The sequence below is a fragment of the Clupea harengus genome, chromosome 26 (assembly GCF_900700415.2).
Source record: "Clupea harengus chromosome 26, Ch_v2.0.2, whole genome shotgun sequence".
NCBI lineage: Eukaryota > Metazoa > Chordata > Actinopteri > Clupeiformes > Clupeidae > Clupea > Clupea harengus.
Genome location: NC_045177.1, coordinates 7206360 through 7231029, shown reverse-complemented (window position 1 = coordinate 7231029; position 24670 = coordinate 7206360). Strand labels below are relative to the sequence as shown.

The 24670-nt window shown below is 43.0% G+C and overlaps 3 protein-coding genes across 4 annotated transcripts; 1 reads left to right on the top strand and 2 right to left on the bottom strand.

Moving 5' to 3' along the window:
* Positions 1 to 2182: 2182 nt before the first annotated feature.
* LOC116219739 lies at positions 2183 to 3981 on the bottom strand. The gene is made up of 2 exons (XM_031563496.2): positions 3576 to 3981; positions 2183 to 3267 (listed from the first exon to the last, which is right to left on the bottom strand). Exons 1-2 carry the CDS (start codon positions 3964 to 3966, stop codon positions 2849 to 2851), a joined length of 810 nt encoding a protein of 269 aa, XP_031419356.1. The 5' UTR covers positions 3967 to 3981; the 3' UTR covers positions 2183 to 2848.
* Positions 3982 to 8819: 4838 nt separating this feature from the next.
* ntan1 (N-terminal asparagine amidase) lies at positions 8820 to 13134 on the bottom strand. Its single transcript, XM_012842266.3, has 10 exons — positions 12822 to 13134; positions 12524 to 12626; positions 12361 to 12426; positions 12162 to 12270; positions 11892 to 11965; positions 11716 to 11769; positions 11576 to 11629; positions 10977 to 11074; positions 10649 to 10762; positions 8820 to 10102 (listed from the first exon to the last, which is right to left on the bottom strand). Exons 1-10 carry the CDS (start codon positions 12900 to 12902, stop codon positions 9920 to 9922), a joined length of 936 nt encoding a protein of 311 aa, XP_012697720.2. The 5' UTR covers positions 12903 to 13134; the 3' UTR covers positions 8820 to 9919.
* Positions 13135 to 13383: 249 nt separating this feature from the next.
* Positions 13384 to 24614, top strand: ddx17 (DEAD-box helicase 17). Of its 2 annotated transcripts, XM_031563981.2 has the most exons (14): positions 13384 to 13530; positions 13687 to 13760; positions 14133 to 14289; positions 14405 to 14501; positions 14596 to 14729; positions 14838 to 14903; positions 15610 to 15751; positions 16341 to 16501; positions 16838 to 17010; positions 17134 to 17244; positions 17524 to 17585; positions 17772 to 17831; positions 21181 to 21421; positions 23639 to 24614. In XM_031563981.2, the coding sequence occupies exons 2-14, from the start codon at positions 13705 to 13707 to the stop codon at positions 24108 to 24110; spliced, it is 1932 nt and encodes a 643-aa protein (XP_031419841.1). In that variant the 5' UTR covers positions 13384 to 13530; positions 13687 to 13704; the 3' UTR covers positions 24111 to 24614. The 2 variants fall into 2 exon arrangements, with proteins under 2 accessions (XP_031419841.1, XP_031419842.1); XM_031563982.2 differs by having other exon boundaries at positions 13384 to 13760; positions 21181 to 21420; positions 23641 to 24614.
* The last annotated feature ends 56 nt before the right edge of the window (positions 24615 to 24670 follow it).

Here is a 24670-nt window from a genome sequence, read left to right as displayed (position 1 = left end):
CAAATTCAATATGAAAACATCTCACCTGTACTTGCCTCTCTGCATTGGCTCCCTGTCAAAAGTAGAATTGATTTCAAAGTACTCCTGCTAACATACAAAGACCTGAACGACCTGGCTCCAAACTACCTTAAGGAATTAGTTGTCCCCTATTGCCCTCCAAGGCCGCTCCGTTCCCAGAGTGCAGGCCTCCTCATAATTCCAAGAATATCAAAAACCACGATAGAAAGCAGAGCCTTTAGCTACCGAGCCCCCCTCCTCTGGAACAATCTCCCTGCCTCCATCCAAGATGCAGACACCCTACCTATATTCAAATCGAGACTAAAGACATTCCTCTTTAGTGCATCCTATAGCCAGGGATGGATTAACGAACGGGCCTACCGGGCCCAGGCCCAGGGGCCCATGAGCTCAGGGGGCCCCTAGGCCAGAGCCTCTGCGTGAAGTCGCTGTTATGTATCTCTTATTTGTGGTTGAAAAAGGTGTATTTTATTCATTTGCTAATGGCTTAAATTGAGTGTACCTGTGCTGTGTTAGAAAAAGCTAGATAAATGCGACAGTGATCAAGCATAACTTTTTGGGAATGCTCAGGATACCTTATGCTATATATCCCCTCAAAATGGCAAACCTGTCTCTGTCATGGTTTTCCAAATTTTTAGGGGGAATCGTCAGTAGCAATCTATAACAAAATTATACTGTATGCTTATCTTACATACACTATAGAAACTATTAAAAAACTATTCAATTAAATTAATAATTTCTCATTTTCTTTGTTATTTTTGTCATATACAGATATGCAATGATGATTGCTGGGTAATATGTATCTTCTTGTCCAATGTGAAGTCTCTATTTGATCATGTGATGAGACGATACGATATAGCTAGTTTAGGCGCAGAATCTGAAAGTCAAGACCTACAAGCAGGCACAGTAGGCTACACCTGCCGGACGACGCCTTTCAAACATAAAAGTGGTGATGCATGATTTGATTTTTCAATGGACAGGATAGCCAGCCCATTCAGCCTCTCCTGCCCCATGCTGCCCCTCAGGTAGGTCTTAATCCGTTTCAAGTTGGAAAAGAATCACTCGGCTGTTGCCCTGTCACGTGTAATGTCAGAAACAATAGCAGGGCAGTGCACACCTCACCGAAGGTGGATGTTACAGAGTAAACTTTGACCTGTTTACTTTCCCAATACAATAGCCAAAGTATCTAATTCGACCGCGGGGGGGGGGCCTTCAAAATATCCAGGCCCAGGGGCCCGTGGTTTCTTAATCCGTCCATGCCTATAGCCAAAAGTAATTGCGTCAACAAACCCATCACCTGCTGGGCCAGCCAGCCAACAAGCATAACTAGACATATCTGAACACATACAAAAAACCCAAAATCAATAAAACTGGGTAACAGACAGCGTATGTTGTACCATGAAGGAGTGCGACAGATCCCGGGTACAGCATAGGGCGCATGTTGCGATTGTCACCAGCCATTTGGGCACCGTTGTGCACCCTGCCACCCTTACAGAGCTTATGACTAAAATCTCCACATGTACCATCTCTCTCTCTCTCTCTTCATATCACATTGCTAATGCCTATAATAATACTGATAAAATGGCCATATTGCCTACTGTGAAATGTACTACCTAAAAGTCTCTTCTTATCTGTTTCCAAAATTGATGTCTACTAACAAAAATGTTCTCTCTCCCTTATAGCATGTTCCAATTGCTGATCGATGTGGAAACATTGCTCCTCGCCCCCACTACTCCTCATCTACGCATAGACAGCCAAACTCTACCCACTCACTCTGTTTTTTTTTTCTTTCTCTCCTTATCTAGACTATCTTCGCTATGGGACGCTGCTGTAGTCCCTCCACCCGATCTAACCCTATGAGCACAGTGTATACCCACTAAACTGGTCTTGTATGTATCATGTATTTACCACCGGATGTCTCTATAAATATTATGTACATCTACCAAATGCATGCTGTGTGCAACACTTGTTGTTTCCCTTCTCCTTCTGCCACACAACCCTCCCCCATCCCCCCCCCCCCCTTCCTATCTCCACCCGGCCAACCTCAAGCAGATGGGTCCCCCCTTATGTGCCGTGGTTCTGCTTAAGGTTCCTTCCTGACTAACAGGGAGTTGTTCCTTACCCCTGTTGCCATTGTGCTTGCACTAAGGGGGTCCAGGCTCTGGGCTTCGTAAAGCGCCTTGAGACAATTGTATTGTTATGGCGCTATATAAATAAAATTGAAATTTGAAATTGAAATGTTACACTGCTTGTAGAGTTCTTCAAAGTTTGTAAAAAATGTGTCACTTCCACTTAACAAAACACTGATGAGCTTGATAAGTTTCAGATGATAACTGCAGCATGTTTTGATTTATACTGTAACATTGTGTTCCTTGACAGATAGAAAATAGACAAATAAAACACTTATTGAGGCTCCCTTTAAAAGGCTGGTTTGCTACTGCCTCACATCATATGGTGTTTGCAGTAGGGGCACTATTACATTGATTTAAAAACACAAACCTTGAGCAGCCCTTGGGTCAATACAGTGTAATATGTTTTATAAACGATGTTATGTCAACTGGTGGATATTGGGATATGCTCTTCCATTTGATATTAAATAAATCTGCGTCTTATAACAAGTTGAGTACAAAATGGAGGTACAAGGGCTCAAACAGCGATGTAGAAGGATGAGAATGAAAAGCTTGCACTCCAAATTAGGTGGAAAACACAGAAAAAAAGGCTGACTAGTGATTTTGTAGTGTACAGATTAATTGCACTTTCAGCACTTTTTGCATGACTTGAAGATATTAAAAGTCTTCTATTGTTGACTTTATATACAGAAATGTTAAATCCATTAGCAGTTAGACCTACTGCTTTTTACGTTTTTTTCAGCTGATTTAGAAGAACAAGATGAATCACTCCGTACAGATGTTTGGTCTCCACCTTCAACGAAAAAAGCTACTCTCCCACTGCCCATCACAAACCTGGTTGCTCTGATGTATAATATGGCCAACAAGACACCAATCGTACTTCCAGATATCGCACCAACAGCCGATCCTTGTACTCCATCAGTTGCCCCAACAATTGCCCCTACAAGAGCCCCGATGAAGGCCATCATTACGACCCCAAATGGCTTTGAGTAATATCTCAGAATTGTCATGACCTCTTCCAGATAACCACGCCTCATTGACTGCATCGCTTCATTTTCTGCAACCATCTCTTTAACAGAATCCTGACGCTCGACTGCAGTTCTACCCTGGCTAGTCTCAGCCACTGTAAGAAAGGGAAATGGTTAAAACAATTACACAATTCATTAATTCATCCAACAAATGTATAAATCCATGTGATTATTAGAATCAATCTGAAGTTTTGCTAGCATTAGATTGGTTTAGAAATTCAAATTGTTCCAATGCAATTTCAAACTTCCTCATACTGGCTCCTCATGCCCAGACAGAAAATGTAGACACATGTGTGTTCCTGTGAGATCAGGGCTATGGACTTCAAGAAGATCTAAATCAGGATTGACACAAAAAATCCATTACATCACTATACACTAATTAGGGAAAATACTTTTTACTCACTCCATGGAGGTAATAATTCTTTGCTGGCACTCCTCCTCATTGTTCCCCCTGTTTTATAGTCATTTATTTCCTGCTCCAGTTTCCCAAGTTGTTCTCTGAAATCCAGTTCCATCTTCTCACATTTTCTTCTGTAGTGTTGCTTGAGCTCCTCCTCTCTCTTCTCATACGTCTCAGTTTGCTCTGCAGTCCCACTTGGCATTCTCTTCTCAAATTCCTCATAGTAGACTTGGGGTATCAAGAAATCTCCACGATTCTCTTCCACCATATCCTCTATCTTCTGCAGTAGCGCCGTTACATCTGAGTCATTGTGGAGGATGAAGTACCTCCCTTCACATTTGTCAATGAGCTTCTTGGCACCCTGCACTTGCTGATCAATGACAGACGTGTCCATCTCATCCTTACAGACAAACAGCAATATTGTGTGTCTCCAGGCCCTGTGGGACAGCAGTGCTACATGATGAGAGGCTGATTTAACCTCCTTTGCTGAGGGAGGTTGGTCGTGCTTTGATATGGGAAGTACCAGGAGCAGTGCATGAGGTCCCGGTAGGCAAAGGGTGGCACTTCGTATGATCTCTTGTTTGATCGTGTCAGGTGTAAATTCAGACGTCCTGTCCCAGCTTGGTGTGTCCACCACAGTGAGTTTCCTTCCAGCATGTTCTCCCTCTTTCCTCCTACACAGTCCTATTTCTTCTGTCTTGAAAATCTCATGGCTCAGGATTCTGTTGGCCAAGGAGCTCTTCCCAGCTCCTATCTTTCCCAAAAGCAGAACCCTCTGGTCATCTGTTAAAAAAAATATGAATTTGGAATAAAAATGGAATGTACTCATATATTATTTGTTAACTAAACACCTTCATACAATAATTATAACCTGCATTACATATAATAACCTACTTGGTTCCAACCATTAACATTTGTTTTACTTTATTTCTTGTACACACCCTGTGTAGAAGAGCCTCCAGTCGCCATGACTACGGGACTGAAGTGGAGTGTCCAAGGAACTCAAAAATCCACCTGAAACCTGAAAGCAATGAATGGCAAAACATAATTTAGTAATATTTTGATTATTGTGAAAGAAGCAAATCTGATGTTAAACAATGCAGTCATCTCTATTTATCCCTTGAATGTATGATGTGCCTTTATTAAGCCTTGTTTATTCTATCAACTGTGGCAATCATTTTGGAGGAATTTGTAGAACATGATTATGAAATGTATCAACACAGATGATGCAACATTGCATCACACACATGATGTGACAGAAGTAAATAGATTATACTGTAACCATACTGAAACATGCCAGCTAGCGAAACACTCTCTTCGCTTTGAGTGGGCGTGTCGTGGCATGTGGAAATGCTGTAAACTAGCAAGATAGTTAGCAAGCTAGCCAGCTAGTAGACTAGCCAGTCACTTGTCTTTATATCAGAACACAGGATTACATATCTAATGTACCAGGAACAACAACCCTTTACAGGACCCTACAAACTAATTTTTTTTGCAAATTAAACGACCGAATGACGCCATAGTCCAGCAATTGTCAAACTGTCAACAACAACCAGAGCTGCCAACTTTTCAAAAAACCTTGGAGTGAGATTTTGTCGGGGGTGACCAAAATTTTGCCGCGCACGCAGCCACACACGTTGGTGGCTCAAATATCAGGGGATTGGAATTAATTTGGCGTTGTACCCATGTTGTGCCCTGCATTCTTGTGGTTTGTAGGGCCCAAACTCGTTGATAGGGCGGCCTACTGGAGATGGACAACATTGGTTACATTCTGTGAAGCAGACATAGCTGAAGGTCCACCCCCAGGAAATGTTGGTTTAAGTAGACATTCTAGTGGATTTTTGGGTGGTATGCTAAAGATGTGCAATACCTGAATTTATTCTGATTCATGTTCATCTGATCATGACTTGTAGGGCCTTCTAGACTTGAGCTGAACATTCAACCAGAAAACTATTGTTGTGCCTCAATGACTGTCTATGTACCACAATATAGCCTAATTAATAGACCTGTGTTTAAGATTTGACCAAGGTAGGTTGATTGACATTTTGATTACAATGGTATTCAACTAATTCTTAACTGAAACCTAACCTAGATTGTTAATAATTGTATTCTTAAGAGCACTTAATGATTTATGTTCAGCAAAAAATTACACAAGATTAGTTAGGGAGAAATATTTAATTTTTCATTATTCAAAGCCTCCCACCACACGTTCCATCAAACAAAAAAGTGCAACAAAAAAAGTGCTTAAACAGTAGCCTTTTTAAGCAATACAATGGATCAACACATGACAAAAATAACTAAAAATGAGGTATCAGATGCAGCTGGTTAGTCATTTTCTAAGATCAGTGGGCAAGGTTGTACTGGCCTGTGGCCTTCTTGGAGGCCTTGATGACTTCTTTGGCTCCTGTCACCTATGGAAAATAAACCAAGAACAAAATGGAAAAACATACCATATTTTGTTTTGATTAATACTGTAAGTATACTGTAACAAAGTTCAGATACAACATGCATAGTTTGCATTATGTATGACACAATATATGCATGCATCAATAAAAGCAACATATGTAGCAAAGCCACACCTGCCAAAAAGAAAGACAAAAAAGGTATGTAGGCTATACCTTATGTTTCCGTGTTGCCATTCCAGCCCAGAAGCTTTCCATCTCAGTTTCGTCCTGAAGGGAGGCTGTTGGCATTTGAGGAAAAGCCATATAAGAATAATTCATGTGCAGTTTAGGAGTGAACACACCTCATCATAAGCATTTTAGCTAAGATGATAGACAATAATTAAAGAAAAAAACCGAAGCTTTCAAACAAAGTACAGGACATCTTCAATGCCACTTTCAGCCCTCTGCCGCACATCTACAAATTCTGCGTGTTTGATCAGTGGCTCTTGTATTGGCAGCTTCTTAAGTGCATAGCCCACAGCACTTGTTAGAAAACTCAACACCGCTTCATGGAATGAATCCACCTGCCGTGGTGTGTGATATCACCCTCATCAAGATATCTGTTAAGTTTAGCCCTGGTTGTGAACCCAATGTTTTCCCTGTACAGATACAGCAGGTTAACATAAATGGTTTAACATACTGAAATCCAACCAGAAGCTCACTGTTGGAAGGACTACCACAAACCTTAGGTTTCTACTCATGAAGTGGCAAAAGGCTAGGTACAAGGCTAAATATCACATTTTATCTATCAAATATCACAGTGTATGATCATAAAAATAGCCAAACCCTAACCTGTCAAATGGGTTGCCTTCTCTTTATAGGCAATTTCACAAGGCTCCTCATGGCCTTGCAGAGCCGCTGGAACCATACATTTGGAACATAGCTTGTGTTAGAATTTCACCATCTATGACAGACATTTACAAAACTAGTATTAGATCCCTGCAGATAACAGCTGAGTTTACATTCACCACACAAAATCAAGTTCACACGCACAAACACTAATGAATAATTTCTTTCAAGATTTAAAGTGAGTACTTAATTAGAGTGAGTACTTAATTGAACCACATGTCATTGACATACCTAGTCTCTGCTCAGTTTGGAGATGAAGATTTTCTTCAGCGATGTATTCTCTTCCCGAGTTTCTACCGCGTTTGTCTCTCTTTGTAACTCTTCTTCTGTCGCTAACTTCGGGACTTCTTGGGGTAAATAAGATGTCTGTGCAGCGAATAGGGTTACAGATGTGCTCCTTAGCGCCAGCTACCCTCGGGTAGTTTGTGTGGCGTGAGTGCGTGTGAAAACATGCAAAAGCGTGTGTTACACGGCGAAACCGTGTGAGTTGGCAGCTCTGAACAACTGTGACAACAACAAACAACCTGATTGGCCGCTGCTAGCGCAATTCGCTCCTTGTTTGCATAGGATTAAACTTCTCCAAACTTTTTTGGCTCACTTCGCCCAACTTGCTTGACTAAGTCACAATCGCCTGCCTTCAACATAAATGAATTGGATACAGAATGTCGCTTCGCTGGAATGTATCAGTAGGCCTACTAGGGTTACACTAGGGTAACAATGACGTGATGGCACTGGCAAGCTTTTAGTATTTTAGAAGCCTACAATTCCTAGTAGTTTATTTTCTTTCGATGTGCAATCTGTGTTAACACAGAGAAAAAAGAACGTGAAAAGCCTGGATAGCTTTACCAGTAAATCAATTCACCTTAAAAATGATAATGATAGTAATGATAAAACTGATAGATATAATCAGTAAACCAATTCATCATTCATTTACATAAAAGTGCACACAATAAAACAGATATACAACACATAATAGCACTGCTGGTGTTGAATGTTTAACATTTTCCTTTGGCTGCTGAGAAACATTGTTGGTCAAAGCCATCAAGAGCAAGTGAAGATAGGGAAGCAATACATAGAAGGATCTCCAAGAACAGGAATTTAGAACCATTACCATTAAAACTAGGAACGGGACTAAAAATTGCCATTTCCAACGAAAAGAAAAACATTAGACAATTTACCTTGAAGTTGCAGTTCCGATACGTACTTCAATTACCTGTAAATTATAAGATGGCGGCTGAATAAAGGTGTCTGGGTTCCTTTCATTTCTTAAAGGGACATGCAGAAGTTAATTCTGATCCAGGTTTCTAACCCTAGGCTTGTATTTTATATGGTCATTGTTTTCAGTATGTATCTGTACTATAATTTACTCCGAATGTCATGATAGATTTTAACCATGTTGGTGAGGGCCAGTTTTTCTGTATCAATGGGTTACTATGACTGCCACACATTCCTTGCACCTGCTTTAACCCAAAGACTTTAACTCGTACCCTCTTCATATGCAAAAGCAAAACTGACACATTTTTCAGTGACAATATCAAAACACAATCATAATCATGTTTCACTGTAGCAGTTGTAGCTCTGAATGTAACAAGTGAGAATATTACAAATGTTGTGTACAATTCCTTTTATATCAAAAAGTAAAGGAACTTCTCATTCAAATGAAATACAATTATATTAAATTAATTTCATAAATTAATGTAATGCTGCCACAAACAAGTTTCAAAAACACTCAAAACCTCTCGTGTAAATATGTTTAGTTCGAGGCATCTAAAGTGGGTGTGACAGTTTAGTTACCTCTGCTGAGACCTGCGGCGATACAACTGGTCAAACTAGTTACTCAGCGTCAGACATTTGGCTTTGAATCAGCAGTGAATGAGAGTCACTACAGAGAAGAGAGTTAGACGTGTAAATGTAAATGGAGAAAACACGGACCAACACAGACCACCAACACAGATTCTCAGTTGTATTGATTTACTACAGACACATCTAGATGAACTGATCCAGGTATTCTTTAGTAAATCTGAACGGTCTTACTTTAAATGTATTTTTTTCTTCATTTGTAGGCATTTGAAGATGAAAATAATCAAGGAGTTTGAGTTTCTTTCTGGTTGGCTACACTATATTGTATGTGAAAATAGTTCAGGAATTTAACTGAGACACTTAAAACTTTCAACCATGCATCAGTGTTCAGCACTGGTCTCTGAGTCAAAAAATGAAATCCAATTATTGTACAGAACTCATGTACAGCTTGCATTACCATGCTGGATTGGACACCCCTATACAGCAGTAATAAATGAAATGTTGCACAAAGACTCAAAATGTTTCTCTGTTAAAGTTCACATAATGTGTTGCTCATAATTAGCCTCCGATAAAGGTCAGATGAACTTAATGGTGCATAATGCCCAGGATTCTCTATTTAGAATCTGGTATATCTGGTGATTTATAATTTACAGGTCCTCCTGTATTCAGGCTCACAGAAATGGTGTAATTGAATCAATATAGTCGACACAAAGCACTTCCATTTAGAATGCTGGTTGGTCTTAAGGCCCAAGTAGGTGTAACATACATGACAAAAGCCCAGAATTGGACATTCTAGAGGGCCTGAACATCAAGACAAATTATATGTCTCTATTGTTCCTGATCTATCCGTTTGTTTTTGTAGGAAGATCCTCTGATCCATATTCTTTTTAAACCCCATTTTGAAAAACATGAATCTTGCCATCTTTTCACTAGCTTTAAACGGGAGCTCAGGGAAGAATTATGCATGGTCATTCTAGTCACCTTCCTGACAGTTTTAAATGAAGCCCCTTTCTGGGCACATTATGGTCCAAGGGGGCACACTCTTTCAGAGCAAAGGTCAGCTTAGAAATGCATCCAATAGAACATGTTCAAAAGACCCATGCTTGTCCATTCGAACACAATAAGTCCAATCAGAAGTCCCCACTGAGGCGTTTGGGGGGGTATGGGGGGGGGGGGGGGTGGCGTCACAGTGATTTCCATGGATTAAGGAGTGAATAAGAATTCCATAGTTCCTCCAAAGGGGGCGACACACTCCTACTGCTGCGGAGGAGGAGGAGGGGTGCGGTCCCACCCTCCCTGTGCCGTACGCTTGAAGATCTGGGGCTGGCCCCCGGGGAAGAGGCTGTCTGCGGTGGGGTGGTCCAGGAGGAACTGGATAGTGGACTTGATGTGCTGCACGAAGTGTGGAGGCTCAGCCATCGGGGATGTAGACAGGTACTGGCAAGACAGAAGAACGAAGACCGTAACTTTTCAATGTGCATGTAGAGGAAAATAATGATCAATGCCACATAGACAACAACTGTCTAAAATGGCTTCTTTCACATATGAAATCTGCAACTGTCAGATTCAAGACAATAATCTTTAATGAACTGCCATTCCCACTTAAGGGGCAGGTATACTCCACTTAAAATACCGTTGCTGGGAATCTAGTCAGCTATGATTTGAAGGGATGCAGCAGTAGACAAATGTCCTTACTGCGGTATTTGAAGAATGCCACATTATGGGTTGTGGTAATAAGGTAATACCGCAACCAAACCCCCTTGTGTTTAATTACTTTCATCAAGGAGGTGAAGGAGTTTAAGGAGTTAAAAATACAAATAATTAAAGGGACCATTTCTAGCTGGTCTGTTAACATTGCTATGATGTGGAGTCATGTGGACTGGTTGTGTAATGGTGTTGACACATACAAAAAGAAAATGAACACCACAAAGATACCGGAGTTGGTTTCAGTGAGAAACTACTTCTTCTTCTTCTTCTTCCTACCTGTAAGATGGTATCGTCATCCTGCGCCAACCAGAAGGCAATGTCTTTGTTGGGTGACCATTTGCATGAGCCTATTTCCACTTGCTCTTTGCTTGAGTCATAGATCTCAGCCATCTGAAAACCACAACATTTAATTCAAAACCAACTGGTTTCCCTCTATACATACCCTTACGATGCAAAAAGCAAAACAAGCCAAAGACCCAAGTAATGATACAGCAAGACAGGAGTGGTCAGCCATCTTTGTCTTGTGGTTACAGTCCTGGTGCTGTGGTGTATGGTGCTGCTTGTGTTTACAGTCCTGGCGCTGTGGCGTATGGTGCTTGATTACCTGTCCCCCAGTGAAGGTGCGTGCGGAGCGCAGGTCCTCTGCTGGTCCTCGGGTTGGGAAAGAGGCTGGGAACACTTCCCCTGTTTTTACATTCACTCCTGCAGAAAGAACCAGATGCACGGTGAGATATACAGTCCATGGGGAAACTGGACTGCAATACGCAGGGCAAACACTAAACTTCACAGCATGACTTAAATGTTTTGTCTACTTATACATTTCTGGTTTTGACAAACAAAGGGAGTATTTCAAGAACACTGGACAGAGGAGGGAAGGGAATTAATGCTGGAGGTGGTAATTCATTTTTCAGCACAATACTCAGGTGGAACTCCTGTTTATCCTTGTGCGGAGTGCTGGCTGAAATTTCCGTGATTATCTGTGGATTACAGAAACTAACTACCTTCCCATTCCACGTCTTCTTAGCCAGATCATTTACACCTACTTTTGAGGCCTTGGACTTTGCACAAATAACAATAGCATTTCTTAATCTTCTCTAATAAGCATAATGCTGAAGCGGTTTTGCGTAGTGGCATTTCAACAAGACCCTGCATCGAGCTTGGCATTTTCATTTGAACATTCATGGTAGAAGAGTAGAGCCATACCTATTCCATACACCACGGGCCGATGAACCCCCTCCACAACCTCATCATTCATTTCTGTAAGAGATGCAACGTGAAACTGACTAAGAACCAGAGACAACCAAGACATGAAGGTCAATGTAATGTGCAGAAAGACTGCTAACCTGTGATGCAACATGTCTCTAGGTGTATCTCCTCCTGCTGTTTCTGAAAGGCCGCTATGATAAAGAATAAAATTCACATATACACACACGTATTATACACACACTCAGAAGTGACAGGAGTAAATCTGGCTTGTTATTTTAAAATCAAAGGACTGCTAGAAGCAGAGGTGACGCACCCAAAAGATTAAGGCTGAGTTTATGGGACGTTTGTGATTCATCATCAAATCCCCCAACTAGGTGAAGCTCAAATCTAAAACAATAGAGAGATAACACAATGTCAGGGACATGCATACGCCACTGGAGGCCATCTTGAGAAAAAAAATCTACTTTCAGTCTGTAGAATACAGTTTTGGTTGGTGTCTAGTAAATAGTCTTATTGCAGCCTCTGCCATTGTTTAGAGACAATTAATGCTAGTTCTCCAAACAGTAGAGCCTGGGTAGAATACCTGCCATCCTTCACAGCACCGGTTAAGGAGGTGACAGCCTTCACTATGAGGGGGACCTCAGACCACGTTCTGGACCCATCACAGTGGGCCAGGCATGCTGCTCCACTCCCTGTATATTAAAACAAACACGCAGATTACAAATGTCTCCGTCAGCGTTATATTGTAAGGTGCAAGTTATTGTTTCCATGTCGTTTCTTACCTGTGTGTCGCAACAGAACTAAGTGACAGGTAGTTGCATCCGCAGACCCAATGAAGGTGACAGATTCTGTGGACACACACACACACACTGTTCATCGCACCTGCCTGTCTTTGATGAACTGGATTCAACGCAAACATTCTTGGAACATGGTTGCATAACTCACTGTCTAATGGAGTTGTGGCTGCAAACTCCCGCTGCTGCACATATAACAGGCACTTCGGGTCAATAGTAGCCGGTTTCTCACTACGGAACACTCGAGCGTTCTCCTGCAGGATTACAACACAGCTTTAGGTACAATATAGTAATTTAACAGTTATGTACCCCGAGAATATATACATACACAATCTTTGTAAAGACCAAAATAACTGACGTAGAGCTATCCCTATGAACCTTATCTAACAATTAAACCAACTTCTTTTGTAACGTTAGCTTCACAAACGTCAGCGAGCTAATGATTGTACCTGCAAGTGTGAATGCTTGCTGAATAACTCTGCTGTTGTGCTCACGCGGTCAATTTTCCGATTCTGTGAGAATAGTGGCATTTCTTCGTAGATTATATCCAAGCTGTCTCATATTATTTTTCGACACCGCTTAGTGTTTACTAAAATAGCTACTACTAGCTAAAATAAAACTATCCATTGCATCCTTAATGCCACTTCCTGGTTCTTACGCCTTTATGTCGTCGTCCTGTTTATGTACATGTGATACACCACCGGTGTTTTGATTGGTTACTCGACCGTTCCTTTAAGGTGCATGGCTGAAAAGCTATGCCGAGACCTCGTTACTAAAAATGTTTCTTAAACTACTCTCCTGCTGGTATGACACACTCCCAGATCATATCACATCGCTACACTCAGATATGACACCTATGTTTAAACTGCCATTATGGTTACATACCTTTGTAGTATACTAAAATTAAGCCCACGACAGTATGTTAATTCAGCAACACAGTTTTGCATTTTTACTGCGCTCATAGTACATGCTACGCAAAACGCACAACGTTAAGGGATACAGCCTCTACAGTTCCTCCATTTTCACATGACGTGATCAGTGTCTGGGAGTGGATCTTCGAACTCAACAAAATGAATCTTCTTCTTGCTTTTTAAAGAGAATATACGATAAAAGGCGAAATTAACAATATTATCGTACCAAATCAATTCATAGTATTAGGTAAGACTTGCAGAAGGCAAAAGTCAGGCAGCTAATAATCTCATTCCTTGATCAGTTGTTTACAAGTTTTGCAAAATAGCCAGAACGATCACCGTCAGGAATTTCCTTCTCCTCAACCAATACTATTACTTAAGAAATACAAAAATATATCCACAGACAAAATATACTCCAATCATGAGAGGAGGCTCGTCGTATGGGGACAGGGACCGGGACCGTGGACGAGACAGAGGGTAAGAAGCAAATTAAACCAAGTTAACGTGAGTAAAATAGATGACTAGTGAAAGTTTGGCGAGTCGCTGAAGAGTTCAACTCAGATAGTCAAAGTAAGCTGATTTCTCGTTGAATACTTCTACCTGATGCAACTCCGTATTAAAATGAAAATAGTAGGCTACTGACTAAGTACTGCATTAGGTTGTTATGTCCCAACTATTCACGTAATTATCATAGTATGATTTTTTTTGATAAGATGGTAAGTAGGCCTATACCTCACGATAGTAAATAATTTAGTATTGAAGTTAAAGAATATCCTACAGCGGTTCTAAGGAGATTAACGTGACAAGTTGTTGTACAGTGGGGCGTTAATGTAGTCTTCTCTCCACTAGGCCACGCTTTGGGTCCAGCAGCCGAAGGAGTCCCCCACCTCCAAAGTTTGGCAATCCTGGTGATAGACTGCGGAAGAAGAAATGGAACCTGGATGAGCTACCCAAGTTTGAGAAGAACTTTTATAGCGAACACCTGGAGGTCCAGCGAATGACACAGGTGCTAACCTAACGTGAAATATACTCGTGGAATTATTTATGAAATCAGTTATTTCTTCTTGTTCCGTGAATTTAAACTGCCTCTGGTTTTATTTGGTTCTGTTTTTTATTTTCAGTATGATGTGGAAGAGTTCCGCCGCAAGAAAGAGATCACAATCAGAGGCTCTGGCTGCCCCAAACCCGTCATGCACTTCCATCAGGCCCAGTTCCCCCGTTGAGTATAAAGCATTGCACCCTCAATACTATCACTCCAATTAACCAAGCCTTCCTCATATTGACAGAAGCTGTTATATGTCCTTTGTTTTAGAGTATGTAATAGATGTGCTGTTGCACCACAACTTTAAGGAGCCCACTCCTATCCAAGCACAGGGGTTTCCCCTGGCACTGAGTGGCAGAGACATGGTGGGCATCGCCCAGACGGGATCTGGAAAGACCCTGGCAGTAAGCAGTCAATCCTCCTCATATAAACAAGTGGTCAAAGTTGGGTTTTCTCCTGGTCATCGGCCTATTCATGACATGAATGCCTCTTATATTGTCTCTGCATTGCAGTATCTCCTCCCAGCCATTGTACACATCAACCATCAGCCTTACTTGGAGAGAGGCGATGGACCTATTGTGAGTTACAACTACCTTGTGCAAATTCAGTCATGGTTGATGGTCCAGTGGGTAGCTTTTAGTGGCATCTAGTGGTGCGGTTGCTAAATTGCAACCAGCTGAACCCCTTCCTTTTATAACGTGTGTGCAGTACCTATGGTGGCCGCCAAATGCCATAAAAATGCCATAAGCCCTATCTCTAGCCATTGTTTTGGTTTGTCCGTTATGGGTTATTGAAGAAACATGGCGGCACAACATGATGGAAGAGGACTAGCTCCCTATGTAGATACGAAGGGCTCATTCTAAGTTAATTAAAAAGACAACGATTTGTAGTTACAGGTACATTTATGAAAACATAATTATGAATACTGTATTCCATTTCTACCAATAAGTGCCACTAAAAACTACACACCCCACCTTTAAGTGCTATTTTCCATCTCAAGATCAGCTCTTAGATCACACTTACATCATGGCTTCATAATCTAATGTCACTAACGGTGACACTAAAATCTGTAATGTCATGACATATGCAAGGAACCACCTTTCTCTGTGTCAACGTCTTTGGTTTAGAGTAATCCCCTGTAGGTTATGGGTATGGAAGCGTTCTGGTTGTTTTGTGCTTGTGAGGTGTTGCTCGGGTTCACTCTCTCGCCCCTTGGGGTTCACTCTCTCACCCTTGGGGTTCACTCTCTCGCCCTCTGGGTTCACTCTCTCGCCCTTGCTCCAGTGTCTTGTCCTCGCTCCCACTCGAGAACTCGCACAGCAGGTGCAGCAGGTGGCCTCTGACTATGGGAAGTCGTCCCGCACCAAGAGCACCTGTGTGTACGGAGGGGCCCCCAAAGGGCCACAGATACGGGACCTGGAGAGAGGTGAGTTGAGATGGTCATGCATCTTTCATACATCTTGTGTGTTCTTTAGTTGAAACGACATTCCTTGTCTATCCATCAAGGCAGTATACAATACTATGTTTTTGTATCATTTTACATTTACATTTAGTCATTTAGCAGACGCTGTTATCCAATGCGACGTACAATGGAGAGAACAATCAAGCTACAAGCAATAGAGACCTAGTGTAACAATAAATACTATTTTACATAACAAATAAAAAAGTGCAGGAGTGTAACTAATGTAAGTGCGAGTTAAGTACTAGTTAGAAGATATAGCATTAGAGGAAGGATAAGGAGAGGTAGAAAAAGGCAGGGGAAGCGAGAGGAAGTGCAAGTTCGGAAAGGAGGTGCTCTCTGAAGAGTTAGGTATCATACAACTTAAGACAACTTATCACAACATGATCAATAAAATAATGATCTCATGATTTGTATTTGGTCAACTGGTCAATACAAGTATTTGTCAAAGGCATCATGCTTGGCTGTACCTGGTGAATAGAGCTACTAGTGCAAATCATGCATGAACATTCAGAGACTCACTGCATCAGACTCATGGCACTGCTGTGTTCTGTAGGGGTGGAGATCTGCATTGCCACGCCAGGTCGTCTCATTGACTTCCTGGAGGTCGGGAAGACCAACCTGCGGCGCTGCACGTACCTGGTGCTGGACGAGGCTGACCGCATGCTGGACATGGGCTTCGAGCCCCAGATCCGCAAGATCGTGGACCAAATCCGTGTAAGTTGGAAGTGAAGGCCTTCTATAGCTGCAGGTCAAAGTGTTGTCTTAGCACTCGGAAAAAATGTATATGTTTTTGGGAATTTTGAAGCAGAATAGCATGTATCAATATCAGACATGGAAAACTACAGTGCCTTTCAACAATGATTTTCTTCATTTGATTTTCAATGATTTTCTTCATTCAAATCCAAATCCAAAACAAAGACTGAAAAAAGCTGAGCAGACATCACACAGTTCACAGTTCAGAATGTGTTTACACGTGTTTTCGAGGGCACAGTACCAGAACATGCTTTTGAAAATGTCTCTTTCACCCACCATCCTTTCTCCCGTTCTCAGCCGGACCGACAGACTCTGATGTGGAGCGCCACCTGGCCCAAAGACGTGCGCCAGCTGGCGGAGGACTTCCTGCGGGACTCCGTGCAGATCAACGTGGGCGCCCTGGAGCTGAGCGCCAACCACAACATCCTGCAGATAGTGGATGTGTGCATGGAGACGGAGAAGGACAACAAGTGAGGCAGTCCAACTGTTTACAAATAAAGTTGTATTATTGTCTTCATGGCAACCATGAGCCATAAATGGCATAGAGTTAACATTGACAGGGGATTGGCTGTTGCCTTTTTGTTCCCCTAAAGGCTGCTCCAGCTAATGGAGGAGATAATGGCTGAGAAGGAGAACAAAACCATCATCTTCGTGGAGACGAAGAAGCGCTGCGATGAACTGACACGCCGCATGCGGAGGGATGGGTGAGTTATCGTATAGGCTACCCCTTACACTCATACACACACATACTCACTTACACACACACACACACACACACTCACTTACACACACTTACACACACACACACACACACACACACCACACACACACACACACGCACACACACTCACACACGCACACTCACTTACACACACACACACACACACACACACACACACACACACACACACACACTCACTCACTCACTTACACACATCAAAAAGGCCTCTTTCAACAAATGGTTTATTGTGTTTTCTCTACAGGTGGCCTGCCATGTGTATCCATGGTGATAAGACTCAGCCAGAGAGAGACTGGGTTTTGTCAGGTCAGGAATGTGGTCCGTAAAAGAGTAGATATGCAATGATACAATGAGAATAATACACCATATCCAATACATCTGCATATGATCTACTGACATCGGTTACTATGGAAAGTGAAGTTAGGCGTAGCAACTGTTCTCTGTATCACTCCTTTCCATTTTTACTGTTCTTTTTTTTTGTTGCATTTGCAGAGTTCCGTAGTGGCAAAGCTCCTATCCTCATTGCCACAGATGTGGCCTCTCGTGGGCTGGGTATGTCCTTGGCACTGCCTGTGCTGTGCTAACATCATCTCTTTTACTGTCTTTCCACGTTACCACTACTCTCTTTCACCTTTTCACTCCTAGACAAATGCGCGCACACACACACACACACACACACACACACACACACACACACACACACACACAAACATATACAGAAGACCTCCACTCTGTTACGTTGACATTGTAAGCCATATCATTATATTTATGCAGATAACCAAAATAATCTTGAATATGACATGTTTTCTCTCTGTTACTTCCAGTTAATGGACAGGAAAGTGGCATCTTGATACTCATGTCATGTTTTAACTATGTTCTGCCCATGTGCTTGTTAACTCATCTCTCTAGTATGTGACCTGGTTTTAGGAACCTGGTTATCTGCAGCAGTACCAAGACATAAATAATAATTTGACCCAAGGCTGTGGGCAAAGGGACTGGCATGGGCATACTAAGAGATGGGGGTCATATCTTAATCTGCAAAGCACATCAACACTCAAATGAAACCACTCCCCCAAACACCTGCAAAACATGGCACCACTGAATCCTGAGATGCCATGTTTTGTATCCTCAAGCTACCAACTGAAGGAATATTGAGGAGGGGGATAAGGGTCTTTTGAGAGCTAATAACAGCACCAGTAACAGCAGCAGAGGGTAGACTGAACCCCTCTGTTCATTGAACTTTGACCTTTGCCCTCACCCTCTGACCCCATCTTTGCCTCTCCCCACCCGAACCTTGTTATGCCTTATCCTCCCTTGCAGAGCACTTTGGGAGCCACAGTTGTACATATTTTGTCCATTACCTTTCTCTGTCCCTGATACATTTCCTTTTTGTCACACACACACACACACACACACACACACACACACACACACACACACACACACACTCCCTTCCTGTTTGTTTCTCAGCCTTTCCTATCCTGTCTGTCTGTCTGAGCCACTGCTTTATCATGCAGCACACAGCAATTCATGCTTCATGCCCGCTATTCATGTCCGGCACGACCATTATATGAACATCTCAATATGTTGAGTCTCCAGGCCTCTATGACCAGTGATGGACTCCTTCCTTCCTTTTTTTACCCCCAGTCAAAACGCCACCTCCTCCCTCCCTCCCCCCAAACCCACATAGGAAGGGTACTGTCTGTTTCTTGTTACTTCCCTAAAATCTTGTTACCTGACCAATGGGGTTCTCTCGGGGCTCACTGCTGGCCCAATCAGAGGTCAGAGGTCACACTCCTCACCTGCCTCTGGTCCTCGTGTCTCTCACGTCCCGTTCAGCTCCCTCTGCCTAGAGCCTCTCCAGTCAGCAGCAACATTCCCGTTTGTGTAGAAGTGCCAGTGAGCTAACCAGCGAGAAACAAACTGGGGATGTACTGTTACTTGAGAAGGAGCCATTGCAACGGGCTCATATTGCTGTTGAAAGGTCAGAGAGAGGCCAGAACTGTAACTGGGTCTGTTGTCATGGAGCTGGCCAGAAAACAGAGGAGGAGGGGGGGTAGTGATGGATTGTGGACTCTACAAAGCCACAGTCTGACTGTATCATTGTTCTTTCTCCCCCCTCAGGCTTTTCGAACGTCCCCAAACGACAGGCAGAGCAGCCGGGCACCGTTTTGGGTGCCAAGACTGCCCCTTCCCTCTGCAACCCACCCAGAGCTTAGTGACTAGAATATGGTTGCTTGCCGTCTAAGCTATTCCCGAGTTCCTCCCCAAAGGCTTTGAGTTATACCAGAGCAGTAGTCCTAGTTTGTTGAGGGTCTATTGTGGGTGACTGGTTATTGTTGCACCTCTGAACTTGGATGTTAGAGTCCATGATTGCACAGGGTACTAAGGTTGACATGAAGTCAGGAAGACCATGTGCAGACCCCCCAAAGACTTTACAGACTATGGAAGGTGACCACAAAAACTATATATCACAGTAGCCCCATAGGACCCATGTACAGTCTGTCTAGAGGCCCAGTGTCGGCGAAGGCCTCGGACAGTCAGACAGACAGACAGACAGACAGAGAGGGAGGGCTAAGAGTGCTGGTGCCGGTCCGCTCCGGATTGTGGAGGTCCTGCAACCTGGCGAGAGATGGGAAACTGGTGGGGAGCCGGTTCCACTCGCGCCCGGAGTTGCTGGTGTTCGCCAAGGGTGAAGGGGGAGGTTCTTTAAAGGGCGGGGTGCGGATGGGACCTCCCTCCTCCATCTTTGGCCCCTCCACGTGACCCAGCACAGAGCAGGGGGGGTGACTACCCGTGTAAAAGCATCCCAAACTCGGGTAAGTACTGAACTGGCCCCCTCCCTACTTTATCTCCCTCCCTCGTGTGTAGCACATTAGAATAAGCCTAGAAATATAGTTCACGCTAAGTAGATTAATTATAGAAAAAAAGGAGACATTTTCTGTCCTGGGTCACAGCAGTATTGTCGGAGCCCCATATCCCATGTAATGAGAAACAGACTTTATAGCTAGTTTGTTTTTTTTCTCCCCGTAGCTAAGAGGAAATGGTTGCGACTCCACAATGAATATTTGTCATTTTCACTTCAGCAACTGAGTTCTTGTCATTTTAGCTGTAGTATGTTTTTCAAACGCTTGTACTTTCTATATTTTTTTTAAAATATTTTTTTTTAACAAATCCAGTTGAGACAGCGTAGAACAATGACCAAATCTGAAATATAATTGATTACATTTATTGTTTACATAAATGCTAGGACCTAGGCAGGTTTCTATGGTTGCACAGTTGCCTCTGCCAAATTATCTTTGGCACAAGATCATGTTGGAATCTGTTTTTTGAGTGTTAAAGATCTATGTGAAAGTCTTGATATGCAAGATAGATTCAGCCAGCCTTTTTGGGGTATTGTTGAACTAATTTGCGTTCTCTTCAAGTGAAGATAATTTGGGCTAGATTCATTTCTGTAGGAGCATTTTCAACTTGGACAGATATTACATGTATCTTGTATTTTGAAGTCGTTAACCATTTGGTCGGGGTTTTTTTTCACGTAAGTATTGCCAGATATTTAATTTTTGGACTTAGTTAATAATTTTTATAGTAATTTGTGGTTTCTCACTAAGTAGATTTCACTATCCAATTTAGCCTTAATAGTTTTAGTAATAAAAGGACAATGAGATTATACTCTAGATATTAGATTGATACAACATCGCTACATCGCAACAGCTAAATCGCACTACCTGATCTATTTCCTTGCCATGTGAAAAACGTTTTTTTGTCACCTCTTTGACTGTTTCTCTCTCTCTTCTTCTGTACCCCTCAAAACGGCACCACTTCTTCACCTCCACTCTTGGTTCCACCGCTTACCTTCACACTCACCCCTCATCCCCCCACCCTCCTTCCCTTCCTGAAGATGTGGAGGACATCAAGTTCGTCATCAACTACGACTACCCCAACTCGTCCGAGGACTACGTGCACCGCATCGGCCGCACGGCCCGCAGCACCAACAAGGGCACGGCCTACACCTTCTTCACCCCAGGCAACCTGCGGCAGGTGCGGGACCTGGTGCGCGTGCTGGAGGAGGCGCGCCAGGCCATCAACCCCAAGCTGCTGCAGCTGGTGGGCTCTGGCCGTGGAGGAGGAGGAGGAGGAGGTGAGGAGGGCTCAGACTCCAGGGAAGAAAGATGAGGGAGTGTAAGGAGAGGTCAGGGTTGAGCATTTGGATTTTGGCTTTAATATACAGTGCCCTCCGCAATTATTGGCACCCCTAGTGAATATGAGCAAAACTGGCTATAAAAAAATATGTCTTTGCTGTTTATCCTCTTGGTCTTTCACTCAAAATATTCACAAAAATCTTACCTTTTCATTGAAGTAAAATTATTGAAAGAAAAAAAAACTGTTGACATTAAATAAATATTTTCCCCCAAAACATGTGTGCCACAATTATTGGCACCCCTAGAAAAATCTTATAATTAAAATCTAACTGAAGTATATTTCTAGTCATGTTTTACATTTTTAAGTTCACCTGTTTGATAAGGAACTCTTAAGAGGTCAACCATGACTTCCTGTTCCACTGGTGTACAAATATGAGGTGACACAGGCCAAATTCCATTAGTCATTCATCACTATGGGAAAGACCCAAGAACACAGTGACGATGTGCGATAGAAAGTTGTGGAGCTGCACAAATCAAGAAATGGACCCAAGAAAATCTCTAAAGAGTTGAAAATACCCATTTCCACTATCAGGGAAATAATTAAGAAGTTTAAAGCGACAGGAGATGTTAAGAATCAGCCTGGAAGCGGACGTGTGTGTACATTGACCCCACGCACCGTGAGGAGGATGGTTCGACTGGAAAAAGAATCTCCAAGGATCACAGCTGGAGAATTGTAGAGGTGAGTTGAGTCTTGGGGTCAGAAAGTCTCCAAAACTACCATCAGACGCCACCTACATCACCACAAGTTGTTTTGGAGGGTTGCCAGAAAAAAGCCTCTGCTGTCAATCAACTACAAACTAAAGCGCCTACAGTTTGCCAAATGTAAGTCAGACTTTCAATGGGGCCGAGTTATATGGTCAGATGAGACCAAAATAAAGCTTTTTGGCAACAAACATCAAAGGTGGTTTTGGCGTAGACAGAAACATAGCCATACAGAAAAGACCCCCATACCCAATGTGAAGTATGGTGGCGGATCTTTAATGTTGTGGGGCTGTTTTTCTTCCAAAGGCCCTGGACATCTTGTTAGGATACATGGTATCATGGACTCCATCAAATACCAGCAGATATTATATGAAAACCTAACAGCCCCCTCCAGTAAGCTTAAAATGGGCTGTGGTTAGACCTTCCAGCAGGTCAATGATCCAAAGCACACCTCAAAATCAACACAAAAATGGTTCACCGACCGCAGAATAAAGGTTTTGCCATGGCCATCACAGTCCCCCGACTTAAACCCCATAGAAAATCTGTGGGATGAGCTGAAGCCGAGTCTACAAACGTTGACCTCAGAATCTGAAGGATCTGGAGAGATACTGCAAGTAGGAATGGTCTCAGATCCTGTGCCATGTGTTCACCAACCTCATCACGCATTATAGGAGAAGACTCAGAGCTGTTATGTTGGCAAAGGGAGGCTGCACAATACATTAAATTAAGGGGTGCCAATAATTGTGGCACACATGTTTTGGGGAAAAATATTTATTTAATGTCAACAGTTTTTTTTTCTTTCAATAGTTTTACTTCAATGAAAAGGTAGGATTTTTGTGAATATTTTGAGTGAAAGACCAAGAGGATAAACAGCAAAGACATATTTTTTTATAGCCTGTTTTGCTCATATTCACTAGGGGTGCCAATAATTGCGGAGGGCACTGTAATGGGTTTACAAACAGTTGTTCAGAAGCAGTGGGGTTCACAAAAGGGATGTGGTTGGGGATTGTACACTACTGCAGTGGTGAAAGAGAAGAACTTCAGAAGGCTCAGAATAGTAGATTAGGATTGAATTGCGGGAGTGTTTAGAGTAATAACTGAATCCATCAATACCAGTGTTATCATGGATGGTTGCAGTATCGGGACTAGTAGATAAAGGAGGGGTGAGTTGGATGCAGGGTGTGGTCTTAAGTGTTAAGTGAAGAGGACTGATTGGTCTTAAGAGGTTTGGGGCAGAAATTGCTGACTGGCTAGGAGATGGGTTTTCACTTCAGCCAGGGGGGTTAAATGAAAAAGTTGGCTGAAGGCTTGGGAAGAAGTCAGGCCTCAAGTGTGGAAATGAGCCCTTCGATTGATTTTGGTGCCAGTACATAAGAAGGCCAGTGAGTGTGATTAGGCCCATTCTATCAGGTTTTAATACCCCCCACTAACCGTTTTCTCTTGTGCTTCTCCCACAGGTGGTAGGATGCGCTACCGTAGCAGTGTCTCCAACTCGGACAACCCCAACATGATGTTCCAAGATGCGTGTGAGCGGCGAATGCTCGGCGGCTCAAAGGACAGCCGTGGAAACAGCTCCAATTTCAGCCGCGATGGACGCTCTGCTGGCGTCAGCCGCGACTCCGACCGCTCCACTTCCTCGTCTTACAGGGGCCGCAGCGGCTACAACGACCAGTTCCAGGGTTACGGCTCCAGGGGGGGTGGCTCCCAGTCAGGTGGAGGTGGAGGAGGGGGCGGCGGGCAGGAGCCCTCAGGGCCACCACAGGGCCCCTTCGGCCAGCCCCCTCCCCCACCTGCCCAGGGCGGGTCTGGGCCCAAGCCTCTCATGGCGCAGCAGTTCCCCCCGCCCCCCCAGCCCATGATGGGGTTCATAGGTCAGGGCCCTTACCCATTCGCACCACCTCCCCCTCCCCCACCACCCAGGAAGTAAAGAGATCTTAACTAATGACAGATCACCCTAACCTGTTCCCAAGTTCCCCTCGTCCTCCCTTTTAGTGTTTATATGTGTGGAAATGCTAACCGGCTAAGGGCTTCTGTTTTAGAGTTTATACTATTAGGTTGTGTTGTGTGAATGTGCTGACCAGTAAAGAAGCTTTAGTGTCTAGCACCTAAGCCAGAGGCGGTCAGACATGTCTGTGTGAAAACTGTGAGTGGATCCTTTTGAATATTGTGAATGGCAAAATCATGTACCTGCATCCAGTGTCTATAGTGTGAGTTTGATCTGTCCATTTATTTAGTCTTTTATCATTTCATGACGTTAATCTGGGGTTGAATAGGGTGTGTGAACCAGCTCAGTGCCTGATATTCGCTTGAAATCTTGAGAGATTGTCCAGGCGGAGCTGCACCAGGCGGAGCTGTCAAGCCTGCATTTCTTTTCTTTTTTTTATACTGTTGTGCTTCTGATTTACAGGGTTAAATAAAGACTTTGAACCCCTTCTGTGTCTTGAATAGTTATTTTGTATGTTCTTAAGTCTTAAATGTGAGACTACT

Coding starts and splice junctions, on each gene's coding strand:
- ddx17 (XM_031563981.2), top strand. CDS start 13,705: ATGAGAGGAGGCTCGTCGTATGGGGACAGGGACCGGGACCGTGGACGA. Junction 14,290..14,404: donor AGGTCCAGCGAATGACACAG/GTGCTAACCTAA, acceptor TTTTATTTTCAG/TATGATGTGGAAGAGTTCCG. Junction 17,011..17,133: donor GAGACGGAGAAGGACAACAA/GTGAGGCAGTCC, acceptor GTTCCCCTAAAG/GCTGCTCCAGCTAATGGAGG.
- LOC116219739 (XM_031563496.2), bottom strand. CDS start 3,966: ATGGACACGTCTGTCATTGATCAGCAAGTGCAGGGTGCCAAGAAGCTC. Junction 3,268..3,575: donor AGAATTATTACCTCCATGGA/GTGAGTAAAAAG, acceptor CCTTTCTTACAG/TGGCTGAGACTAGCCAGGGT.
- ntan1 (XM_012842266.3), bottom strand. CDS start 12,902: ATGCCACTATTCTCACAGAATCGGAAAATTGACCGCGTGAGCACAACA. Junction 12,627..12,821: donor GCAAGCATTCACACTTGCAG/GTACAATCATTA, acceptor GTAATCCTGCAG/GAGAACGCTCGAGTGTTCCG. Junction 11,075..11,575: donor GCCCGTGGTGTATGGAATAG/GTATGGCTCTAC, acceptor TTCTTTCTGCAG/GAGTGAATGTAAAAACAGGG.